The 22,693-nt window shown below is 49.0% G+C and overlaps 1 protein-coding gene and 1 long non-coding RNA gene across 8 annotated transcripts in view; one reads left to right on the plus strand and one right to left on the minus strand.

Annotated features, from left to right (window-relative positions):
• TTC7B (tetratricopeptide repeat domain 7B) overlaps positions 1-22,693 on the minus strand; it is a 255,265-nt gene that overhangs the window by 59,719 nt on the left and 172,853 nt on the right. For all 7 annotated transcript variants that reach the window (XM_047861697.1, XM_047861696.1, XM_047861702.1 and 4 more), the window contains 2 exons: positions 11,547-11,663; positions 4,371-4,468 (listed from right to left, as the gene is read on the minus strand). In XM_047861697.1, the coding sequence (XP_047717653.1) occupies positions 4,371-4,468; positions 11,547-11,663 (215 nt within the window). The remainder of the gene's footprint in view (positions 1-4,370; positions 4,469-11,546; positions 11,664-22,693) is intronic.
• Positions 9,617-12,004, plus strand: LOC125167511 (uncharacterized). The gene is made up of 4 exons (XR_007152805.1): positions 9,617-9,731; positions 9,898-10,004; positions 10,110-10,299; positions 11,601-12,004. It is a non-coding gene; the product is annotated as an uncharacterized LOC125167511 (long non-coding RNA).

A 22,693-nucleotide genomic window follows, 5' to 3' on the forward strand; every position in this document is an offset into this window, starting at 1 on the left:
AAAAAATAAACTAGCTTTTCATATACTCACATAAGCTGCAAAGAAAATGAGGTCATGTAATAGACAATCATTCCTGTACTGGACAATAGCATACAAGTGCTTTTCGAAGAAAACAAATTTGTTGTTTTTTTTTTTCCCCACTGGTTATTTAATTGTTCTGCAACAACACCACAGAATAAAAATAACTCAGATTTACCTGGGCACAGACTCAGCAGCACGATCCAATGACCATCTCTAACCTACAATATCCAGGACTTTCTAGAGGAAACCGCTTTTCATTTGGAAAGGTGCAGTAGACCTTGGTTATTCCTGGACTTGTTTTTTTAGGAGAAGCCCTTATATAAAGTTTACCTGAAAGGTTAGGTTTTCCTAGGTAGAGATACTGAGGATATGATGATATGTCTTAGTCCCAGCATCGTGACAACAGAGTGCTAAGCTTTCTAAGTTGGTCTGTGGTTCGGTGCACAGGCTGGGGCACTTTGAAAAGGAAGCTGTAATTGTCGCCTTCAGGTCTCACAGCTGGAGACATACACAAGTAAGAGGGAGACCACCTTTCCCAGACACAATGGACCAAACTTTCAAGTTAAAAGAATGACTTTGCTTTGGACAGGTGTCCAGTGATATCTACCAATGATTAAAGATAAATCTCCTTACTCCACATCCTGTTTTCAAGGCAAAGGAAGAAAAAAAAAATTTTTTTTTCATCCTCTATTTAAGGAACTACCAACTTATTCCTAAGAAAAGACAATGATTCATAGCTTCAACGTTAAGACTGTCACTCTATTTGATTCCTCTTTTTCCATGGCTGGGACCTATCAGAGGTGGGGGAAGGGGGACCAGAGGTGACACTGAAAGGGAAAACATGTTGTTTAGGGGGATTTTTCAATTTGTCACATCCATTTAATGAACCCAATGCCCACTTTCTTAGCCACAGGGGACTTGGCCAATCCAAAGCTTCCAGACAAGAGTTCCCCTGATGTTATTCCATAGATGTCCATGTGGACAATTTCGGAGGTAAAAAACCATACCTAGTTAATTAACCACTTCCAACATCAATAATGCTGAGCCTGCACCTTATAATGACCCAGATGTATAATAATAGCATTGGACTTACATTTTTAAAGAGTTCTTATCTATTTGACATGTACACTGAAATTTTAGGACACAAAATATGATGTCTGAGATGTGCCTTAAAATACTCTGTAAGATCTAAGTGTGGGACAGGAGAGGTGGATGCAAAAGGAATACTGATTGCTGAAAGCTGGTGGTAGGTACGTGGGATTCATTATATTAGTATCTCTATTTTGGGTATGTTTGAAGATCTTCCACAATAGAGAAAAATTTTTTTAAAAGGAGATACGTTTTTGTTCTTCAACACCCAAACAAGTAACCCAAGAGGGCCTATCTGCACGCTGGCTGACTGAGAACGGACAGGGTCATGGCGGTGGAAGTTCGCCATGGCTCTGGCCGCATCGTTGCCGATGCCAACGCTGTGGCTTTGCTAGTGTCACATGCCTGTGCCCTTTAAATGAGGGAGTTGGGAAAAGAAGAGAAGAGCAGGTGTTGCATGGACCAATGCTGTTAGCAAGATGTCACCTGCAGGGCTGGGTTCTCTCAGACACTTTGTTTTGATTCAGGAGCATTTCTGCCTCAGGTAAGTTCCTTTTCTCTTTTTCTCTAAGCCCAGTTGCTTTCCGAAATGAGCAGAGCTGCAGTGGATCCTCAAAATTAGCCAGCCTCCTCCCTCACGTGCACTGAAGACTGTGGCAAAGGGAAGGAGGAAGATGGCCGAGATCCCCGCCGGACGGGTTAAGTCCAGAGTGTGAGGTGCGTGCGCCATGGAATGCTACGTTGTTGTAAAGAACGTGGACATTCTGTACGGATGGATACGGAGGGGTCTTTAGGACGTGCCGTGAAGTGAACCGAGCCAGGGACTGAACAGCACATATACACAGTATTCCGCTATTTGTCGTGTGGGGGGACATGGAAATGATATCTCTGAGTATTTGAATGCAAACACACTGGAAGGGCAAACCAAAAAGTCAATAAAAATGGTTGCCTTTACGGAAAAACCAGACGGGGGTGCGGGGATGGGAGTAAAAACTTCTCTAGGGCACCTTCCGAATCAAAACCTAAAATCTATGTGCTGTTCACAAGTTAGGCCATCCACACAGGTGTATGAATGAGAATGGGCTGGCCCTCTGACTGCTCCCCCACCCCCCAAGCTGAACTACAGAAAACTGGGCTCTGGTAACCGAGATGGAGGCACACTTTCCATTTTTAGGCGAGCCTCCCTAAATTTCGTCTCTTTGCTTTCAACTGTCATTTCAGAATGTACTACCCTCATTTACAACCAGGGGGCAACTGGCAAGGCCTCCTGAGGTGGCCTTCCATTCTTCTGATTCCCTGGCCTCCTGGGTAAGTAATTGGTGCTGTGTAAACCAAGAGTTTGGGGCTCTGGGGGCAGGGCTGGGGAATGAAGTCTTGTAGGGATTCCTGCAAGAATCATCTTGTAGGGATACTACAACAACAACAGTAAAATGGTCAGTGGCCAGGCCTGGGAGGCTGTGCTTCTCTCCTGCTGGGGGCAGGGCACCTGTGCAAGCAATCCAGACTCTAACCACCTGGGACCCCCGGAGTGAGTGACAGAGCAGATGCATGAGCCCCTGCCTGTGCCACAGACACACCCCGCCTGGACGCTATGGCACCTGAGAAGGCTCAAACCTGAAGAGGGAGATTCTTGAGGTCTCTAGGGAGAATGTCCCACAGGGCAAAGGGGAGAACAAATAACAGGGTCTCTCTTATTTTCTGCCACTCTCTGTATTTAATGCGATGTGGCATTCGAGCCTTGGGACTTCAGGGGAAATGAAGGTCCAGGCCAGCTGGAAGGAGACGGGGTCTGCATTCAGTAGGACTGTCCTCCCAGGGTGGTGAGGAGGGGTGACGGGGGAGGAAGCCCTGGGCAGCCGCAGCAGCTGTTCTGAATCAGCCAAATTGCTGCAGGTGCGGCCGTGAGCTTCCCCTCCTCCCCACCGTGTCCCAGCCTCACCTTGCAGCGGCCAGTCTGGACAGCCTTTCCAGCAACGAGGGCTTACACAGCGTCTCTAGGAGCACTTCTGTGCTACTCAAAGCCAGAGGCCCCCCTCCAAGGACTGCTGGTCAAGGGGAGGGAGGCGGTCAGGCCACTGCAGGGTCGGGGAGGGGGAGTTTCTCTGTGGCTTGGTCGTCTGCATTTTGAGCACAGGCTGCCAGTGTTAAACCGCATTGATTTGCAATTCATGCTGCATCTAATACCCAACACTCCTTTGACCTAGGAACCCTGGGGCCCTGAGGGCAGACTTCTGAAGACTGCAAATTTGGTAAAAGGGAGCCTAGCACAGGAATGCTGTTTGCAGGCAGCTGTTAGCATGGGCATGGGCATGGGCCTGGGCGGGTAACACATCTGGCTCCGAGAGGTGGTGTTTCTTCCATCCTGCCAGGGGCCGAATCTTCCAGGAGATGGCTGTGCACACCTCAGTGCTGCTCCCTGGCTTTCTCTGGAAAGGCTTGGTCAGGAGAAGGACTGGGAGGCTCCTTCCATGAAGCCAGCCCATAAAAGAGCAGGCATACCCAGAGGGGGATTAAAGCCTTACACAGACTGCCTCTGCGGGGCAGGGGGAGAGGAAGCAGAGCCGGCTTTCCGATGATGCTGTGAAATGGTCTCTGAGGCTCAAAGCAGAGGGAATTTCTTTACATCCTCCAAACTGCCCCTGGATGGTTGGTGTAACTGTTAGCATTACTTGTTTGGAGGTTTGGAAATGACAGAGGTATATTTGTTCCTCCTTACCCAGCAGATGTGGAAGCACAAATGACGAGGTGTACCTATTTGCTCAGAGGCAGTGAGTGCAGCAGGCCTTCACGTGGGGACAGGGGCATCAGAAGCTCGGAACCCACCTGCGTCCCTAAAGGGCCTTTTGGCCCAGGGTGGGGGTGGGGAGGATGTTCCTATGTGCAACTGATTAAAAATCAAAACCGATTTCAGCAAGGTCTGAAACCTAAAGAGAGAGAGAGAGAGGCAGACAGAAAAGCAGAGGGGAAGCTTCACGGGGATGGGAACGATCTAATTTTAGTTTTGAATTTTGGGCTCTGAGAACAAGGGGAAAAATAGAAAAGATTTCAAAGAGCTCTGCCGGGCAGGCACTATCGCAACCCCCACTGTGAACACACACTTGAAGAGAAGCTGGAGAAAATGCGCCTCGATTGAGTTTAACCTAGTTGCGTGAGGAGCGTTTCCAAGCCCAGTCCCTGGCAGTCTCCACCCCACGCCACTCGGGGCCAGGCCCCACGTTCTCGTGGACACCGTTTCGTCCCCTCTGGTCTGTTATTCTCACCTGTCTCGGGATCGCTGAAGTCTGGCAAAGTAATTGTGTTAAGCTGTCGTCTGTCAGCAATGGTTCTATCTAAGAGGCTGCTCCCACGTCCAGAATCACTGCAAAACACAGCTGCAGAGGTCAGTCATTTGAAGGGGGGCAGGGGAAAGACACAGACTTAACCACCACTGACCCTGAAGTGCAGTAACACCCCTTTTGTGCGTTTTCGATGCTCTTTAACACTCTCTCCGTTGACGACCAGGCATCCTGCTTGTGGCAAGGCCTGGGCTGGGATTACTTTCCACGTTCACTGTCACAAACACATGTAAACCACACCCTCAGACCCTTGCTAATTTTCACCCTTTTTGTGTCATTATAAGATACAAGAAAGAAACCTTGAAGGCAGGTTCTCGAACCACCTTAGAATGGGGAACCCACTGGATTGGCATTCTGTGTTGAATGTCTTGCACCTCATCAAGCCCGTAAACACACACCATCCTCGAACTGCTTTACTAATCAACGGTCTACACCTCAGCCCTCACTGCCCAGGGAAGTCACCTGCCTGGGGCATTTCTAGAAGACTCTGAACCCTAGGCCCCTCTCCAAACCAAATCCATCAGCATTTCTGGGGCAGTCAACATTTTTCCAAGCTCCCCAGATGGCTCTGATCTGAGAACCCAGATAGCTGGATCTGAGAACCCCTGGCCCCTGGTTTTCCTTTCCAAGGGCAACCACAGCCATGGCCTGGTTTGTGTCCCTACTTAACACAGGAGGGAAAGGGGCTGTGAGGTCACACAGGCCAGCTGCACCACCCCTCCCTCCCCACCTTGCTCCCACAGAACGGGCTTGGCACCATTGGTTGGCAAGTCTCTTGGGAGACCACATCAGGCCCGGGTGGAATGAAACAGAGGTAGGGGACCGGAGCTCATACAGACTCTTGTTTTCTTTCGTTCTAAGAAGCTTGTAAGCAAAAACAGTTACATTCTTCCTTTTTTCCTCTATCATGAGATTCCATCAAAGAAGCTCCAAAAAGCAGCCCATCTATCTCTTGAGGTTTGAGTCTATCTATAATGCTTTTCTTTGCATCTATTTTGTTTTGTCAATCTGGGGGCTCTAGGAGTGGTATTTTGTTGTTGTTGTTAAGAAGTTCAAATTCTATAATAAAGGGACACAATTTCCTTCCTGCGTGCAGCTGTTGCTAAAAGTGATACAAACAAGATTTGGTATGAAACTTAATATGGTTCTCAGGCTGCAATTTCCACGTCCAGTGATGTAGTTAGAGAAATCCACAGGAAACAGATGGAAACTTGCCTCAGTACAGACTATTTGTCAGCCTATACTTATTACATCATTGGATACGCGTTTTTTGGAAACCGCTCTATTCATTATTTCCGCAATTGAGAAATAATAAATGTCTCTGAGCAGAAGACAGCACAAAAGTACATGCAAATGTGCATTAATCACATTACCAACTGAACAGTTCCAACATTGGTCTGTTCATGTATATATTTTTAATATAAATATGACAAAGATATTACAAAGAGTTGTCTGAATATTGCAATGGCTCCTCACTTAGGAGCTTTCCAGAAGATGTTATCTCAACATATAGTGATATATTTTTTTTCAATCTCCTGGGGGATTCCAGGCCACACAATAAGGTGTTGGCATTGCAAAGGAAGGATTCGCCTGGCATTTTGGTGGACCCAATCTGAGGAAATGGATCAGAAGTGTTTGTTTTGGCCCTAACCCTCCGGGCTTCCCATCTTACCAAGTTTCAGAGCCCAAGGTTGGCTGTCACGTGTGCTGCTGGGTCCTGGAAGCCAGCCAGGGGGTGGGGGGGGGGGGGGGCGGCGTCTGGCTTCTTACCTTCTATCTGTCCCTAACAAGTAGGTCACTTGGGGTCTACTTTCCCTGTCAGATGAAGATAAGGGTTGTCTTCCTACAGACAGCTTTGCAAGGCTGAACTGAGGTCATGTGGTCACAGCGTTCAGAAGATTTGTAACTTTTGGGTATATTCCATGCATCGTTATCAATACACGTACCCATACATGCAGCTGAGGTTAATACGGCTGGCTAATTTCTGAGGCCCACTGATTCCTTGCATTCTGGTGCAATGATAAGGGTGGGAAAGCTGATTTAAGGGCCTCCTGCTCTCAATGTTAGAAACCGCAACCAAAACCCAAATCGTGACTTGTGAGCCTTATCCACTGGTAATGACACAGGATAGCCTTCCCCTCCACCAGCCCATAGTTACAACCCATAGTGCATGTTCCAGAGTTCCTTTTGAAAACAGTATATAAGCAACACTTCACTCTTTAAAATGGAGATGGTTTTGTTTCCACCCTGAATGCTGGGACTGAGAATTTGGCTGGTTGCTTTAAGCAATGGTTAGTTCTACCTTTAGAGGGTACGGAGTCTTAACCCATCAAGATTTGCCTTTGCGATGACCTCTGGAATGTGGAGGAAGGGGCAAAGGGAGGCCCTGGCCAACCCTTGAGTTTCTTTGACTTTCTCTGGCCAGTGTCTCTTACAAAAGACTTCCTCTCTCCCTCTGGGGCCTGCTTGGGCCCCTCCCATGGACCACCCTCTGCCACCTTACTACCCAGTTAGCAGAGCCCAGTGCTTTAGGCTGCCAGGAGCACCTCTCAAGGAGGCAAGCAGGAAGGGAAGCAAACCATTCCTGGTCAGTGGTGCTAGGAGACAGCTTAGGGAGAGGACAGCGGCAGGAGCCCCAGATCCATGGTACGTAAGCTACAGATCTCCATGTAGGCAGATGCACAGGTGTGGGTAGCTTCTGTTCCCTGCTCACACTGAACATTTAGAGTGCACTGTAGTGATGGTTAACGTTATACCAGAGACTGGAAGCTTCTCTTGGAAATCCTCTCTACCTTCCGTGGTACGCAGAGGAGGCCAGACGCAAGAGGCAAGCTGGCAGCGGGCTAGGAGTCAGAGCCCGGGAGTTCTTGTTGCCACCCAGCCTCTCGCCAGCTTCTGAACTAGCACGTGGCACACATAAGTGCCGGGTGTAAGAGAGGGCCCTGGGACAGGACACCAGAGAGGGGCAGGTGGGAGAGGAGATGCCTGGTGTCCTCCAGGCCTCTTACAGCTGGGTAATAGGAATCAAGGTAAGCTCCCAATATCCCTGACCCTCAATTCTCATCAGTAAAATGGGTATGAGAGAACATGACATTTGCCTGTTTCGTGGGGCTGTTCTGAAGATGAAATGACAGCCCGCTTTGTAAACAGAAAAGCTTCACCAAAATGCTCTGGACCTTCTCTCGGTAAAAATGTTAAGTGCTGTTTGTTAAGTAAGGAATAGGACTGAGGAAGAAAACATTTTCTTCCAATTACATGGCTACATGATGGAGATGGTCCCAGTGGTAGTGGCAAGAGGGAGAAAGAAGGGGTTAACAATAAAAAAATAAAAACAGGGGCGCCTGGGTGGCTCAGTCTGTTAAGCGTCCAGCTCTTGATTTCAGCTCAGGTCATGATCTCGTGGTTCGTGAGATCGAGCCCTGCATCGGTGTCTGTGCTGACAGCACATGGCCTGCTTGGGATTCTCTGTCTCCCTCTCTCTCTCTGCCTTCCCCCGCCCCGCTCGTATGTACTCTCTCTCATGCGCGCACCCTCTCTCTGCCCCTCCCCAGCTCGTGCTCTGTCTCTCTCAAAACAAAGTAAACATTGAAAAACAATTTTTTTTAATAAAATAAAAATAAAGGAAAAGAAGTTGGTTGCTGACTCAGGTTGGTGCAGGAAGCTTTGATGTTAGAGCAGGGCTTGAATCATAGCTCTACTGCTTGTTTGGGAAAATGGAGGCAAATTATTCAGACTTGTTTATTTTCTTTTTTTTTTTTTAATTTTTTTTTTCAACGTTTTTATTTATTTTGGGGACAGAGAGAGACAGAGCATGAATGGGGGAGGGGCAGAGAGAGAGGGAGACACAGAATCCGAAACAGGCTCCAGGCTCCGAGCCATCAGCCCAGAGCCTGACGCGGGGCTCGAACTCACGGACCGCGAGATCGTGACCTGGCTGAAGTCGGACGCTTAACTGACTGCACCACCCAGGTGCCCCAGACTTGTTTATTTTCTATAAAGCGGAGAGAACAGTAGTGATTCTGCAGGGCTAACGTGCGGACTGAAGGTAAGGCACAAGTGGATGGCCCAGCACAGCCATGGCCCAGGGAAGGGTCATTCAGTTCCAGGAGGCTGCTGGGGCCTTCTGGGGGATGGGGTGCTCTGCTCACAAGCCCCACTGTTCCCAGTGGCAGAGTCAAAATGTGCAAGGACCAAAGGGGCTTGCTACTTTACTGGGAGAGAGGAGACGAAACAGGAAACGGGTTTCTCTCCTAAATGCACATAAAACTGCACACCCAGCGAATAAACCCAGGCTCCTGAGATGACACACACCTTGCCACATGTACACTGGAGAGAACGCCTCCCCCCATGCTGCTCACAGCAAGAGATGTGTTCTCAGACTGCGGGTGGAGCGCTCTTTGCAAGCTGTCTGAGGCTCAGTTCAGCCACTAGCTCGGTGTGATTTTCCTTCGAGCAAAAATACAGAGCGAGTTGCAGAGAACACGAAAGCCACGTGGAGTCTCCGTGTGGCCCGCTACTGCTCATACCATCCTCTGTGCCTCACTGCCTCCCGGGCTCTGGAGGCCTGTGTCAGCCCCGGGATGGAGCTGGGAGGGGGTGGGGACAGCGGGAAACCCTGGCAGGTCGAGCACACTCAGAAATAAGGGCGCCCTGAGCCAGGAAGTCAGTGTGGACCTTCTGTCGGTACAAAGCAGCCACTTCCCAAGATGCTTTCTGCTGTTTTCATTTTCGTTTTTTTTTTTTTTTTTTTTTTTAAAGCAGGGATGCTTCTCGTGCATTGGTTCGTGCAATTCTGCCCTCTTCTGAAACCCCGTGTGACCTGATCATAGACTCAAGGCTCTTGGACCCAGAGCTGCCCTTATCTGGAGAACTAGGAAGTATGTGATCCCTTGTCAAGACACAGCCCTCTCCTCTTTATGCTTTATTCTATTGCCAGGGTCACGTCTTGCCTGACCACACTGGGGAGGATGTCTAAATTTGCGCAATGGTAAGGCCTACGGGAGAAACATTTATTTATATCCCAAAGAAAATAAATAAAGTTAAAAAAACAATCAGGAAGCTCCTAAATAAGGGGCTGCTCAATTGCCACCCATCCCCCCTCCCTCAAGGTTCTCTGAGTAGCAGGATCGAGAGCTCCGCCAACTGATGGGTCTTCCTCCATCCCCCCGCCCCCCCCCACCCCACCCCACCCAGACTCTGCCTCTGGAGCCAGGGTCCCTCCCTGCTCCGGCCCCGAAAGATCCTTCAGGAAACGGAGGAAGTATGGACACACAGCCCAGGCATTTGGTTAAGTATTTTTAAAAAGCTTTCCAATTCTGCTATTTTTTTCTCCTCACATTCAATATTCTTGGTTGCTAAGTGGGAGGAAATGTGGGGAGGTGGGAGAGGTGTGGAGAACGGAGGGAAAATTGGCAATGTGAAGGCTGATGGGTGTATTTTCTCATTTCTAAAGGGGGTACAGGCAAAGGAATGCTCCAGCACGGAAGCAACCAGCTTGGGGAGCGTCTCCTGTTAGCTGGGCTTGTGGCAAAGACTCTACCCCAAATCCTGCTGCTTCTGGTAAGCCAGGAGCGGGGGGCTTTTCGGGAACATAAGATGGGCATTTTCTATTTCTGCTGACAGACTCAGAAAAGGAGAATTAATTAAAATGATCTTTATTTTCAGAACATATCCACAAAAGGGAAGAGGCCAGTTTCACGATTATCTTTTCACCGAGAGGAAGATGGGGCATGAGCAGTCATGTGCCACAGGCTATGTGAAGGGGACTCCTGTCTAATTGTTGCGACTCCAGCAATGCAAGGGTCGCCTGGCCGCCCGCCGGGCGTGGAACTGGACGGCGGGCTGGCTGTTCAGGGTGAGCTTCCTCCCGTCCAGCTGCACTGCCCCCAGGCCTGTGGTCACAAGTCTGTCGAATGTCAGGTCACAAACATCCATCCCCTAAGAGGGCCCTGATTTTGAATATAGTTTTTTAACTGCAGAAACTTCTGTAAAACAAAATCCCACACGGAACCCCACCTGTACTCTGTGGCCTCCTTAGCGCCCATCCCACCAGCGCTCTAGGCCAGTGGCCTATTGCCTCCTGGGGGACTGTGCTGGGCTAGTGACACATTTATGACACACTTACGATGTGAGTTGAACATATTTAGGCTCCTGACTTTTAAGAGCCTAGTGTGGGCTGTCCGTACATCTTGCTATGAGCTTGAAAAATGTTCCGAGTGTGTCTGAGCAGTTGTCTGAGTTCACTGGAATTATTAGGTCCCTTTGCATTAAATGACGTCCTTCCTAAGGCAGGACACACACCGGGAAAAACTGTTCAAGACTTGAAAAAGGGCACAACAGGTTACTGGGTGTCTTACAGCGGTGAGCTGGGGGTTGACTAGTGAACCTTCCGCAGGTTATCTGCCTCTGCGGGCAGATGAGATACGACTGATTTCTACCCTGCAAAAAAGATGACCCCCAACCATATATTTCATTGTTCTATAGGCTCCTGTCTTCGCATTTCCTTGCAAATTCATTTTAGCATATCTATCTTTTGCAAATTCATTTTAGCGTTATCTATTTTTTGAATTCTTCTCTGAACCAGTCTTAACGTCTTACTGGTTCCCTCGTTAATGAGGTAAATAAAATCTCGATAGGTCCTTGTTTTGTATTTGAGCCATGATTTGAACCGTTTGAAAATCATGCTTTATCCTGCCAATAGTGATACAGTGATTTCTACTCTCTTTAGAAGGACGTGGCCTATTGTCTATGGAGGCCTTTTAGATATTACCATAGGAGCCCCATCTGGAGTATACAGTTGACGAGTCTATCCACAAATTACCCGAAAGATGGTAAGACTTGTCAAATAAGTTAACTGAATGGCTGGTTGAGAGGAATCAGATAGAGGTCGCCCATGAACTGGGCCCTAGAGGGGCATCGCGGCAGCAGCCGCAAAAGAAACCCACAGTGTGGGGGCCTCATCGGCCACTGGAAGAAAGTCCCCTTAAGAATGGAGTGTGTGCGGCTCCATTGCTACCATCCGCTAAGTGCCCATCGGCGGCGGCACTGTGGGGCGGGGACCCATGCAAACACCACACAAAGCAGGCGCTGCTGGCCTCTTACCTGGGGTTGGTTAGGTTGTAGCAGGATTTCCATATCTGCAACATGTGCTTACAGGTGAGGAGCGCCTCGTCCGGGCCCCGGCACAGTGACTCCACCTTCACTTTGGAAAACAGTAGTCTACGGCGGGGAGACAAAGGGAGAAAACAACACGGCTCAAGCCAGAGTCCCCACCGGAAACCAAACACCGTGGCCTGGCCTAGACCCGGATGCTATGGTGCTTATCCTAGAAAGGGGTGTCCAAAGGCTTGATCCAGGGGAAGCCGTGGTGCAGACCAAGGATTCCAGAACTCCCAGCTCAATATATGGCTTTGTATACTGAAGGCAAATGCAGGCACACCAAAAAGGACCATCTGTGATCAGGTTAAAAGCATCAGAGTGGTTGGGGCACCTGGGTGGCTCAGTCGGTTGAGCATCCGACTTCGGCTTACGTCATGATCTTGCGGTTCACAAATTTGAGCCCTGCATCAGGCTCTGTGCTGACAGCTCAGAGCCTGGAGACTGCTAAGGATTCTGGGTCTCCCTCTCTCTCTCTCTCTCTGCCCCTCCCCCACTCGTACTCTGTCTGTCTCTCTCTCAAAAATAAATAAACATTAAAAATTTTTTTTAAAAAAGCATAAAGGTGGCTAATTTTATTGAGAACACAAGGATTTTATTAAGGCGACTTTTTAAAAAAAGTTTATTTATTTATTTTGAGAGAGGGTAGGAGAGGCAGCAAAAAAGGGAGAGAGAGAATCCCAGGCAGGCTCCTCACTGACAGCACAGAGCCTGATGAGGAATTCAACCACAAACTGTGGGATCATGACCTGAGCTGAAATCAAGAGTCAGATGCTTAACTGACTGAGCCACCCAGGTGTCTCAAGAGCGGCTTTCAAACCAAGCTGTTTATTAAGAGCTTTTTAACACAAAACCAATTCATTTGCAAAGCTTCAAAAATTCATTAAAAGGGAATCTTGATTTATTTACAAAATTACACAAGAGGTGTGACTCAGTTGATATAAGCGTCTACAAATAACCTTCCACAATGATCCTCATCATGTGATGGTGAATAAATCTCGTAAGCTTCGCAGAGCCTGAACTGCAGGCACATAAAGAAGGGGGCATCTGGCTCATGCCCTGTCCTCGGATCTTCTCAGTCCTGCTATTTATGGGTTAGGATTTCACCAACTCACTTCGTAATCACCAACTATCTCTTCCCTATTTTTGTTACCACCAATGGCTTCACCCTCTGTCCAGACCTGCTGAGAGCTAAGCTTCGATCCTTCTCAGCCCCTCAGCTATCCCATTCCTAAATTCTACTTATGCCTTTCTGAAGACATTGGCTCCCCTGGGCCCAGAGCCCATCAGTACTATCCTTGCGAAGGCCCCAACATGAGCCCAGATACCGCCCTGGTGGTCTTCCGGTCCCCTGAGTTGCCCGGCTCTAAGAAACTGTAGATCTCTAAAAATCATTTTCATTCCCAGCTCGAGAAACTACAATGATTCCTTATTGTTTGTAATAATAAGTCAAAATTCCTTACTGAATCCTCGAAAGTACCCTGCCCACCGGCCACTCCTGTGTCACCACCCACCCCATTCTGGGCCACACATCCCTCTGGACCCCTTTACTCCTACCAAAGGCCAGGTTTCTGTCCTAACTCTATGAATATATTTGCCGTGTCCTCAGTTTTCATCTGTATGGATGAATCTACTACTCTCCCCCATTCTTCCTAAATTCTAAACCCGGCTAAAACCCCACCTCAACAAACAAGACCACGTTTACGTCTCTGTCTTTTCTACTCCGTGTCACATCAGCTGCTGCTGGTTGTTATTGAAAATACAAAGAAGAGAGGAAGGTGCTCCTGTTTATTAAGGGTCTCCTCTGTGCCAGGCCCCGTGGTTGGCACTTCACAGACAATATCAAGGGCATCTTTGTAACAGCTCTTCCGGCCTGGTGGTGTTTCTCTCCCTACAAGAAAAGAGCAGCGCCCCTCACTTCCGGAGTGCCTAGGATTGTGTTCAGAGGCCAGCAGGCCTTAAATCTGCATTTGCTCATTGACTGCTTTCTGTACAAATCACAGATTGTGAAATATGTGTCCAGTGATTTAAGGTAGACATGTAAGACAATTCTTCCACCACAAATGACTTAACGGCTTCATTTGGAGGCACTTTAGAAGCAAAAAGTCTCCTTTTCCTCAGTGGGAGATGGAATGAGGGTGGTCTGAATGCATTACTGCCCAGGTTCCAGAAGGGGTTAGTGTCACCCGCTCCCTCCAAATGGAACATAGGATGCCCAAGGGGGTGGGTGTTGGGTGGCTCTCAGAGCCTCCTGGAGCCTGGATCTGCAGACGCCTGGGATGACAGCAACGGGCCGGGTGATGACAGGGACGTAGTCCCTGATCTACAGACAGGTGGGCATAAAGGGTGAGGCTAGACGTGAGAACAGGGATGGGCATCTGCTCGAAACATCTCAGGAAGGAGAGGTTCCCAGAGGCCTTTCCAGGACTGTCCACAAAGAATGACAGCCACTCAGGGCGTCTCAAGGGGTTCCTAAGGAACCAGGTGCCGACTCCTGCCAATGTCTCCACTAGTCCAGAGAGTGGTGAGAGTTTCTTCCCACCGGAATCGGCCACCAAACATGGGTCAGCTGGGGATGTGTTACAGACGGAGGAGAAGCTGCCCAAGGGTCACCTAGCAGCATTTGGCAGAGACCTATTCAGAGGCCAGAGACCCCCTTGGGTCTGGTTGCCAAGCCATTTTGGCCAAGGAAGACCCCACCTAGGACCAGGGTGATGTTCTCTGAGAGGCACATCGAGCCCACCTGCCCCAGGGAGGGCCGCGAGATGGTGGGGAGGGTTTCCCCGCACACGCTGACGGTGTGGTTCCAATCGTCCACGATTGCTTTCACTGTACCCAAAGTACAAAATGCCGGAGCTTGTCTCCAAGCCTCAACTTGGGGGAATGGTTCCATGCAAAGCCTCTTGGCTGCAAAAAGAACTTCTAATTAACATGAAATAACAGCTTTCAAACACTTGACTCAGGATATGGAGTTGAAAAGGTGTGGGCTGGATTTAAGAGAACCAGACAGGAAGAACAATGGGGGAACGGCTGAGCACAGATGATGGGAAAGGCACCTGGAAGTGAGGCTGGAGGAACAGCATGAGAGAGAGACTGGCAGAAAGAAAGAGCTGGAAAACACGGGCAGGGGAGCAGAAGCAAAGCCTCGCAGCTGCTGTCAGGTATCTCCAATGCGCTGGGCAGAACGCCCTGCCGAGCCAAACTCTGATATGTTCCCTCGGATGGGCACGTAAAAGCAGGAGGCAGAGACACGGCCTCCAGGAGACTGCTCCTTCTCACCACTTCCCCAAACCTCAGCTTGTCTACAAGCAGAGAATAATACCGAGCACAGGACAGGTGATGCTTGTCGGCATACTGGCCAAACCCTGCTCACACATTTCAAGACTGTTTGAAAACATCTGGCTGGTGGGAATGTGACATTAGCCCAGATAGGAAGGGAATGCAAACAATGATTAGCATGAGTGTGCTACAGGTGATATCCAAAGATATTACAGATTCCACCTACTGGGGAAACCCTGAGGACAAAACAGGAAGTCATGAGAAAGCCTGGGACAAACCAGCATTGAGTACATTCCAGCACGTGGAACTACCAACCCGGCAGAGCGGGCAGAGGGGACTTCAGGCTGAGATAGTCTGCCGGTCACAGCAGCCAAGTCCGACCATGAGCTGAAGAAGTCACTTCTCTTAGTGAGAAGTTACGTGCTGGGAAAGTGGTCTATTCCTATGCCCTATGCCTGGCTCAAAGGTCATTGACCTAATTAAAACAATTTTGGTTCACACTCACTGAAACTTACAGAAAATGAATGAAGGATAGAAGAAGCTTGCCAATATACGACTCTGACTACATTCCTGATAGCCCAAATCTGGCGTCTCACACACTGTTGTTCCTGACCCGGCTCCTGCCCAAACGCTTAGCCTTGGTCTGCCCCCTGCCCGTCGTGTGCATCCCCCATTCTGGCCGTGATCAACTTCCTCCACGCCACTCTCCTTCATGACCCAGGCCCTTTGCACATGCTATTCCTTCTGTCTGCAATGCTTTTTCCATCCATTTCTGCTTTTTAAAGCATCTACTCATCTTTCAAGATTCGGGGCAAACAGCCACTCCCTCCTTCCCCCACTGCCCAGTGAAGCCGACCTTAAGGAACAGGAGCTAAAGGTCCCAAATAGAAATGCAACTCCAGAGAAGACATGAGAGCTCAGCTGTGGGATAAGAGCCTACAAGCCAGGAAACTTCTGCTTTCAAGACAAGCGAAATAATAACAATAACAACAGCTTTAAACAGTTAATTTAAATTTAACTATTTAATCACTGATTCTTACACTAACCCTGAAAGTCAGGTTGCGAGTTAAGTAACTTGCCCGGGTTCGCACTGCTGGTCACTGGTTGAATGGAAGCAGAAACCCGGATCCCTCGGACTCCAAAGCACTGAACAAGAAACGCAGGAGAGTGACTGAAAATGCTCTAATCACGCTCCTGACATTAACGAGGATAGACAGCATTTTCTAATCCATTGCCAAGTATTTAAGACCCTGTATAATGTGCAAAGACCTGTGTCGCTGTGTGGCATAGAAAGTGGTAAATATAATAAAATATAGTCCCTTGCCCTCAAAGAACGTAAGTCCAATCAGAAGAAAAGATCTGGCCATGAATAGGAGGTAGGCTTCCTGGTTTAGGGACAGATTACGGCCCTGGAACTGGAGTGTGGCCGCAGGAAGATGGGGGTTGGGCTGCTGGGGGATTGTTCCTGGGATACATCAGACGGGCTTCTTTACAAAATGATCACATTTGTCTGTGCTTCTTGTGACTTGCCTCCTTCACCCAAAAGTCCGGTGCATACAAAATTCGAGTCATTTGAAGGACTCAGTTAATCAAGGTTTTACTTTCCACTGCACCTAACAGAAATAACATTTTACCCTATTCTTGGAATTTTTTAAGACTCCCAAGATACGTCTTGAAATAACACCTGTGTTTGGCTTAGAGTAGAATTTAGAAAGAAGATATAACCCCCCGTGAAGCTCAGGGGCACGTGGTACTGCGACTTTTCCTTGGGTACCTTAGGGAATGCATCAAAGTGACATTTTATCGGGGCCAGGTTTAATGTCTAATGATCATCTTCAGGAAGACTTTCCTGACTCCCTGGAAACTGCCCCCAACCACCAGACCCTCAACTCCAGTGGCTCATTCCAGTTCAACTTTATCCCCCACCCCCAGGAGTCCCAGACCTCAGACGCCCCTCCTTGAGTCCACTGTAGACGCTCACCCTCACGGCTCCCACCTACGCTCATGGCGTTGTATCTGCTGGCCTGGAAGTCCGCTCTCTCCCAGTGCTCTTCCCACTCCCAGCTATGAAAATCCCACCGTCTGACATCTTCCATGGCCCCCAGACTCAGGCAGAAATCTATTTCCTTCCTCCCCTTACACGTACAAAATATTTTTTCTAATCTGTTAATTCATCCATATTTGTACAGCTGACCACCTATATACATCAATGTACCTGATGATGAACTCAAATTTGTTCATCCTTTTGTTGGTCATTTTTTTAAAATGTTTTTATTTATTTTTTAAAATTTATTTGAGAGAGACAGAGACAGTGTGAGTGGGGGAGGGGCAGAGAGAGAATCCCAAGCAGGCTCCATGCCGCCAGCACAGAGCCCCATGAGGGGCTCGAACTCAAGAAACCGTGAGATCATGACCTGAGCTGAAACCAAAAGTCAGACGCTTAACCAACTGAACCACCCCAGCCTCTTGTCAGTCATTTTCAAAGTGCCTATTATGCCCCTGAGGCTACAAAGGGGAATAAGACGTGGAATGTTCCCTCACAGTCTAGCGTTACACACACATGATATGTGAAGAACAGACATAAGGACAAAGTTCTGTGGGAGCACAACTGGAAGAACATTCTGCCTGGGGCTCATGGAAGACCACAAAGAAGTGGGACCCTTGCGGGGGGTGTTGGGGAGGGCCTTCCAGGCAGGCGGATGGACAACCTCTCGAGCATAGGCAGGGAGGTGTGAGCATCCACAGTAAGCTAGGAGTGGTGTCTGGAATCCGGGCTATAAGGCTGGGGCCCGAGATAAAGGTGAAGGGGTAGGTATTTCAAATTTCTGGAATCTAATATGCCTCACAAAACTTTCTGGTGAAGAACTCTCCAAGAAAGTAAATGAGAAAAGTTTAGAGAAATACTAAATTAGTACTTTCCTCCAACCTTATTTGGCAGGATATAAAATGCACTCATTAAGTGCATCAAGGAGGAAACATGCATATTAATATACAAAACCCGCACTAATGAGCCGATCTGTAAATGCTGTATTCAAGGCAGATGATTCAGAATGAGAATCACAGGCACCTTGAACATTCGGTATTTGGTGCTGGTCTGTGTTTGAATGCTCTTGGGCCCAGCATGCTCTTTGTTTATCTGCTGAATATAGGCAGAGATGCAAAAGAGCTGTGAAGAAAAGCACATGGGATCTGCCCAAGTGGGGCAATGGCCATGGGGGCCTTGACTACCGCCCCCATCCCTCACCTCCAGGGAATCTGATCCGAGGGCTGACGTGGGGCTGGCTGCCAAACACCTGAAAGAAAGTGAGAATCTGTCACCAGGTAAAAGAAATAATGGGTCAGGAGAGGGGGTAGGAGGTGCAGGTATGTTGAAATTAAAGTTTAAACTGAGAAAATGGTTTGGCAGCCGCAGACCAGTAAGGTAAGAGGAATCGAAAGAGATGTGCCAAAACCATGTGGTGACGAGGGGAAGAAAGATGGAAATCCGAAGCCAGATGAGTCAGCTGGGAACGAGGTCTGAAAGGATAGAGAAAGCAGCCCGTTGCTGATCGGGCAGAGGTATGTCATCAGATAAATCTAACCAACCCCTCAGAGGGGAATGAAGGGTTTCTTCCAGGCTCCGATGTGGCTTTCAAGAAGGAAATCTAATTCACTTCATTGTCACCAACATTTCTGATCTGGTCTTGGAGCCTCTCCTGGCTGGGCTTCCAAAGTGGTCCAGTCCCAGAAGGTCTGAGCCTGGGCTGAGTCACTGTCACTGAAAATCAAGACCATGACGGGCCTGTGAGCTGCCTGGCCTGACAGTTCAACAGGGCCCCTTCACCACCAAGGGGGCCAATGATGTCGGGTTTACAGCAGTGAGGGCCCCAAAGCCACGCCCTGAAACTGTTCCCGAGGGTCCTCTGACAACAGCTGGAAGGGATGGGTGGTAAGAAACCAGTTCATGTGACTCTTCCCACTAGACATCAAATAGTGCCTGGGGACTCACTAATGGTGAATGTTCAATAAAAGTCACCTGCATGAATGATCTATCTACTCAACTGTTACACGGGAAACACGCAATTTCTTTGACCATTTGGCTTACAGAATCGCTGTATTGAAACTGTTCATTGGCTTGTTAGAAAAAAAAAAAAAGAGAGAGATTTTTCCAATTAATCCAAAACTGGAAAAGGCCTCCAGTGGTCCTGTAATGCTCTGCTACTCAGAGTGTGGTTTGGGTCAGGCAACCGTGGGAGCTTGTGAAGAATGCAGAACAGCCACCCACCCTAGACCCAGCGCATTACAGTCTTCACGGAACGCAACTTGCAGATGATTTGTGTAGGAATTGAAGTTCAAGGGCCACCAGCCTGGTTCATAACTCTCCATTCAAACTTTCAATCAGCTGATCTTTTTAAAGACCTCCAAAGGAAGTGTTCGCGTAGCCCCTCCATTTAGGAAAGCCCGCCTCTGTTTATTTCCCTCCAGTAAGAATTTTGGGAGTATTTTATTCTTGAATTCAGTGGGAATTCTGATCAACCACTCACAGTAAGCTCACAGATGAAGCGGACCCCTACCCATGATCTTGAGCAGAATGCTTCTGTTCCTTCCGGAGGGCTTCCCAGGGCAGCTTCCTGAGGGCCGTGCTATATAACCCCGCCCAGGTCCTCCCTGAGAGTCTCTCCAGCGAGGGTCAGCATATCAACCCTGGGGGCACATTCACATTGTCTCAAGGGCACAAGTGTCTCAAGGGCACCCCTTGAGTCTGCAGGGCACTGAGCATCACCCACCGCCATTGTGGGTCCTCTTGAGGGACAGAAAACTCCAATGTCTCCCACAACCAGGCAACTCAATAGGAGCTGGGCTCAAGATGTCAGGGAGCGTTTGGAGTCGTGCCTGCCTACCGGAGAGGTAATCAAATCCAAACATTTTTAAAATGTACGCTGACCTAACGGAACTCCGCTAGCAAATGTCAGCTCCCAGGCCGCCAGACAGAAACCCCTGGTTTACAAGCTTTTCAGGGGTCAAATCTGAGGAGCTGGCTTTCTTGACAAAACCCCAGAGCACAACACAACCACGGAAGGAGGGTGGGAAGACTGTGGGTCTTCTCATAAGTGTGTCTGGTCCAGGGATAAAGCCTGTCCAGGAGCTGGCCCCGGGTGGGTCCCTGGCAAACTTCTGTCCTGGAGTTTTTAACCCCTGAGCAAGTTCTAAAAATCTGACCACTTTTAAGTTTCCTGGGTGCTCAAGAAGAGGTCGCCTAACGCGCCGGCCTGTCAGGGAGGTCATTTCAGCATTTCCCCACACTGGCCTCGCTGTCACCCATGTTATCCCGGGCCCAGGCTCCCAGGTCTGCTGGTTCCTGGGAAAAGCGGCACCACTCTTGTTTAACAAACTCTGGTATCAGGAGCAGAAGCCTCGCTCTCCAGAACTTAGCCGCCCCTCATCCCTGGCTGGGAGGCTGCTGGAAGGGACGGGAGCTGCGGGGCGTCCTGCCGTCTGTGAGGGCTCAGCTGCGCCTCTCGGTATCCTAATCCGGCCTCCTCTTTATGACAGGCAGGGACTCCTGTTAGATCCCCTATCAGTTACATTTCGCTTCTCATTTCAGTCAAAGTGTCAACAATCTGGAATACTCCCCCATCCTTCTAGCGGTATTTTTAGAACAAACAAACAACTGACATATTTAGCTAAAATAAATCACCTCAAGAAACCCCGGTTTGGCTCATTTTTTGCTCCCGCTCCGGTTCTTAATCTCAACTTAGACCAGTGACCAGGACCAGCAGCCAAACTGGAAATGACATGGCCAGGGTGAACTAAAAACACCCCTGGAACCACAGTGCCCGTGTTTCAAAGACCTCCTCCAGGGTGTGAGTTTGGCATTTTTTGGAAGGGAGCCATTTCACTTCGCTCTATCCACGAAGCACCAAAGAACCAACATGAGCAGTCAGGGCCACTTCCTGAGCGCTATCTCACCGGGTGGTGGGGGGAGGCCGAGGGGGTACCGTGGAAGTGGGAGCACCTGCCCTCCGCTTTGCTGTAAGCAAGCCGGCAAGCAAGTGCCTTTGGCACAGTGGCCATCGAGGAAGTAAATGTGTGAACGGGAAACATCTGAAAGCAAGTCTTCCCATTAAACTATCTGGCTAAAAGAAAATCATCTATTCTCGCTGAACCACAAAGCCATCGGTCATTTCTAAAACGGGGGAGGGAGTGAACCAGAAGCAACTCTACTGACCTGCCACCTGCTCAGAGCCCATCTCTCTGGAGGGTATCCCTGTCCTTATTTCGGACTTAGCTCCCATGGCCCTGATTTCCCGAGTCTGTATTCCCGAGTCTGAAGCTGGGAGCTTAAGCACAGAAATGAGGCATATGGGTCCATTTCAGTGGATGGTGGCAGATGTCAAAAGAATGGGAATCCTCCATCACATGGACCTAGATGGGGAAGAGCCCAGGCCAGATGGGACAGAGACAAAGGAATCCATGAGGATCTGCAGTATAGAAATGGCACCCTCCACTCAAGGACAGGATGGGAACCAGAAAGGAAGGAACCTGGCAGGGGGCTGGGAAGCTGAACCAGCAGTTTGGGACCCGAGGTGGACAAGGCACCCATCCCTCTGGGATTGGACGCGAAATGGGACCTAGTTTCTGCACCAGAAAACTGCTGCTGTGAATCCTGGCCTGTTTCGCAGGTCCCATGTTCTCGGTCTTTACGTCCTGTGTGTTCTCACTTAGCACATCATGAAGGGGTGGGTTTTGTCTTGCTTGGCTTTGCTTCAGCGGTGCCAAGGAGACCAGAAGCAGGACCCTTGTCCGTGGGGGCTGGAGCTTTAGCAGGGGGCCCTGCTCTGCAACGGTGTGCGTGGCGGGGGCCACAGCCATGATCTTTGTTTCTTCTGAGGTGCTCGGGACACTCTAGAGTAATTCTTCACACGGCACTGTAAGCGGCACGAAGGCAGGGACAGTGCTTTCCTCGGCCGTGGCAGAAAGTGGGAGCTCTCTAACCTTTAACTAGGGGGGTGCTCAAAGAACAGATAATCGGATCATCTGTAGGTGGGTTATTGACCCCAACCAGCTGTTTCCAGCTGAGGATTCCCACAAGAATGCTTATAGGATAAACGTGGAGACTGTCTTCTTTGCTCTCAGGGACTTTTTTTTTTTTTTTAATTTTTTTTTTTCCAACGTTTATTTATTTTTGGGACAGAGAGAGACAGAGCATGAACGGGGGAGGGGCAGAGAGAGAGGGAGACACAGAATCGGAAACAGGCTCCAGGCTCCGAGCCATCAGCCCAGAGCCCGACGCGGGGCTCGACCTCACGGACCGTGAGATCGTGACCTGGCTGAAGTCGGACGCTTAACCGATTGCGCCACCCAGGCGCCCCTGCTCTCGGGGACTTTTGTTGTGTTTTGTTTTTAAACAAATAGTAAATAGTAATCTTTCATGACCTTAAAATGCAAAAAGACCGCTATGAATGCACTGACATTCACCTGTATTTGGACTGTTGGATATTTTTTGCACAGTTGGCTGGGTAACTAGCAGGTAGGTGCTTTATATGATCCATATGTAGTAAGTAGATATCATCATTGTATACAGCAGAACTTGGCAGATTAAAACCCAAATGGACAATGGAAGAAACACAGGTAGACACACGCTTAGCTGGAACTAAGGCTACCAGACTACTCGGTAGGGTCATCAGTTTCAACCACTCACTGCGCAAACGTGTATTAATGTGTACAGCATGGGCTAGGTGCTAGGGACCCAGAGGTTTCAGGAAACACCTTGCATGAAGTCTGAGGATGACACTCCATACTTTGAATTGTTGAATAAGGTATCTAGAAGAACT

Source organism: Prionailurus viverrinus, chromosome B3 (genome assembly GCF_022837055.1).
Source record: "Prionailurus viverrinus isolate Anna chromosome B3, UM_Priviv_1.0, whole genome shotgun sequence".
NCBI classification, from domain to species: domain Eukaryota; kingdom Metazoa; phylum Chordata; class Mammalia; order Carnivora; family Felidae; genus Prionailurus; species Prionailurus viverrinus.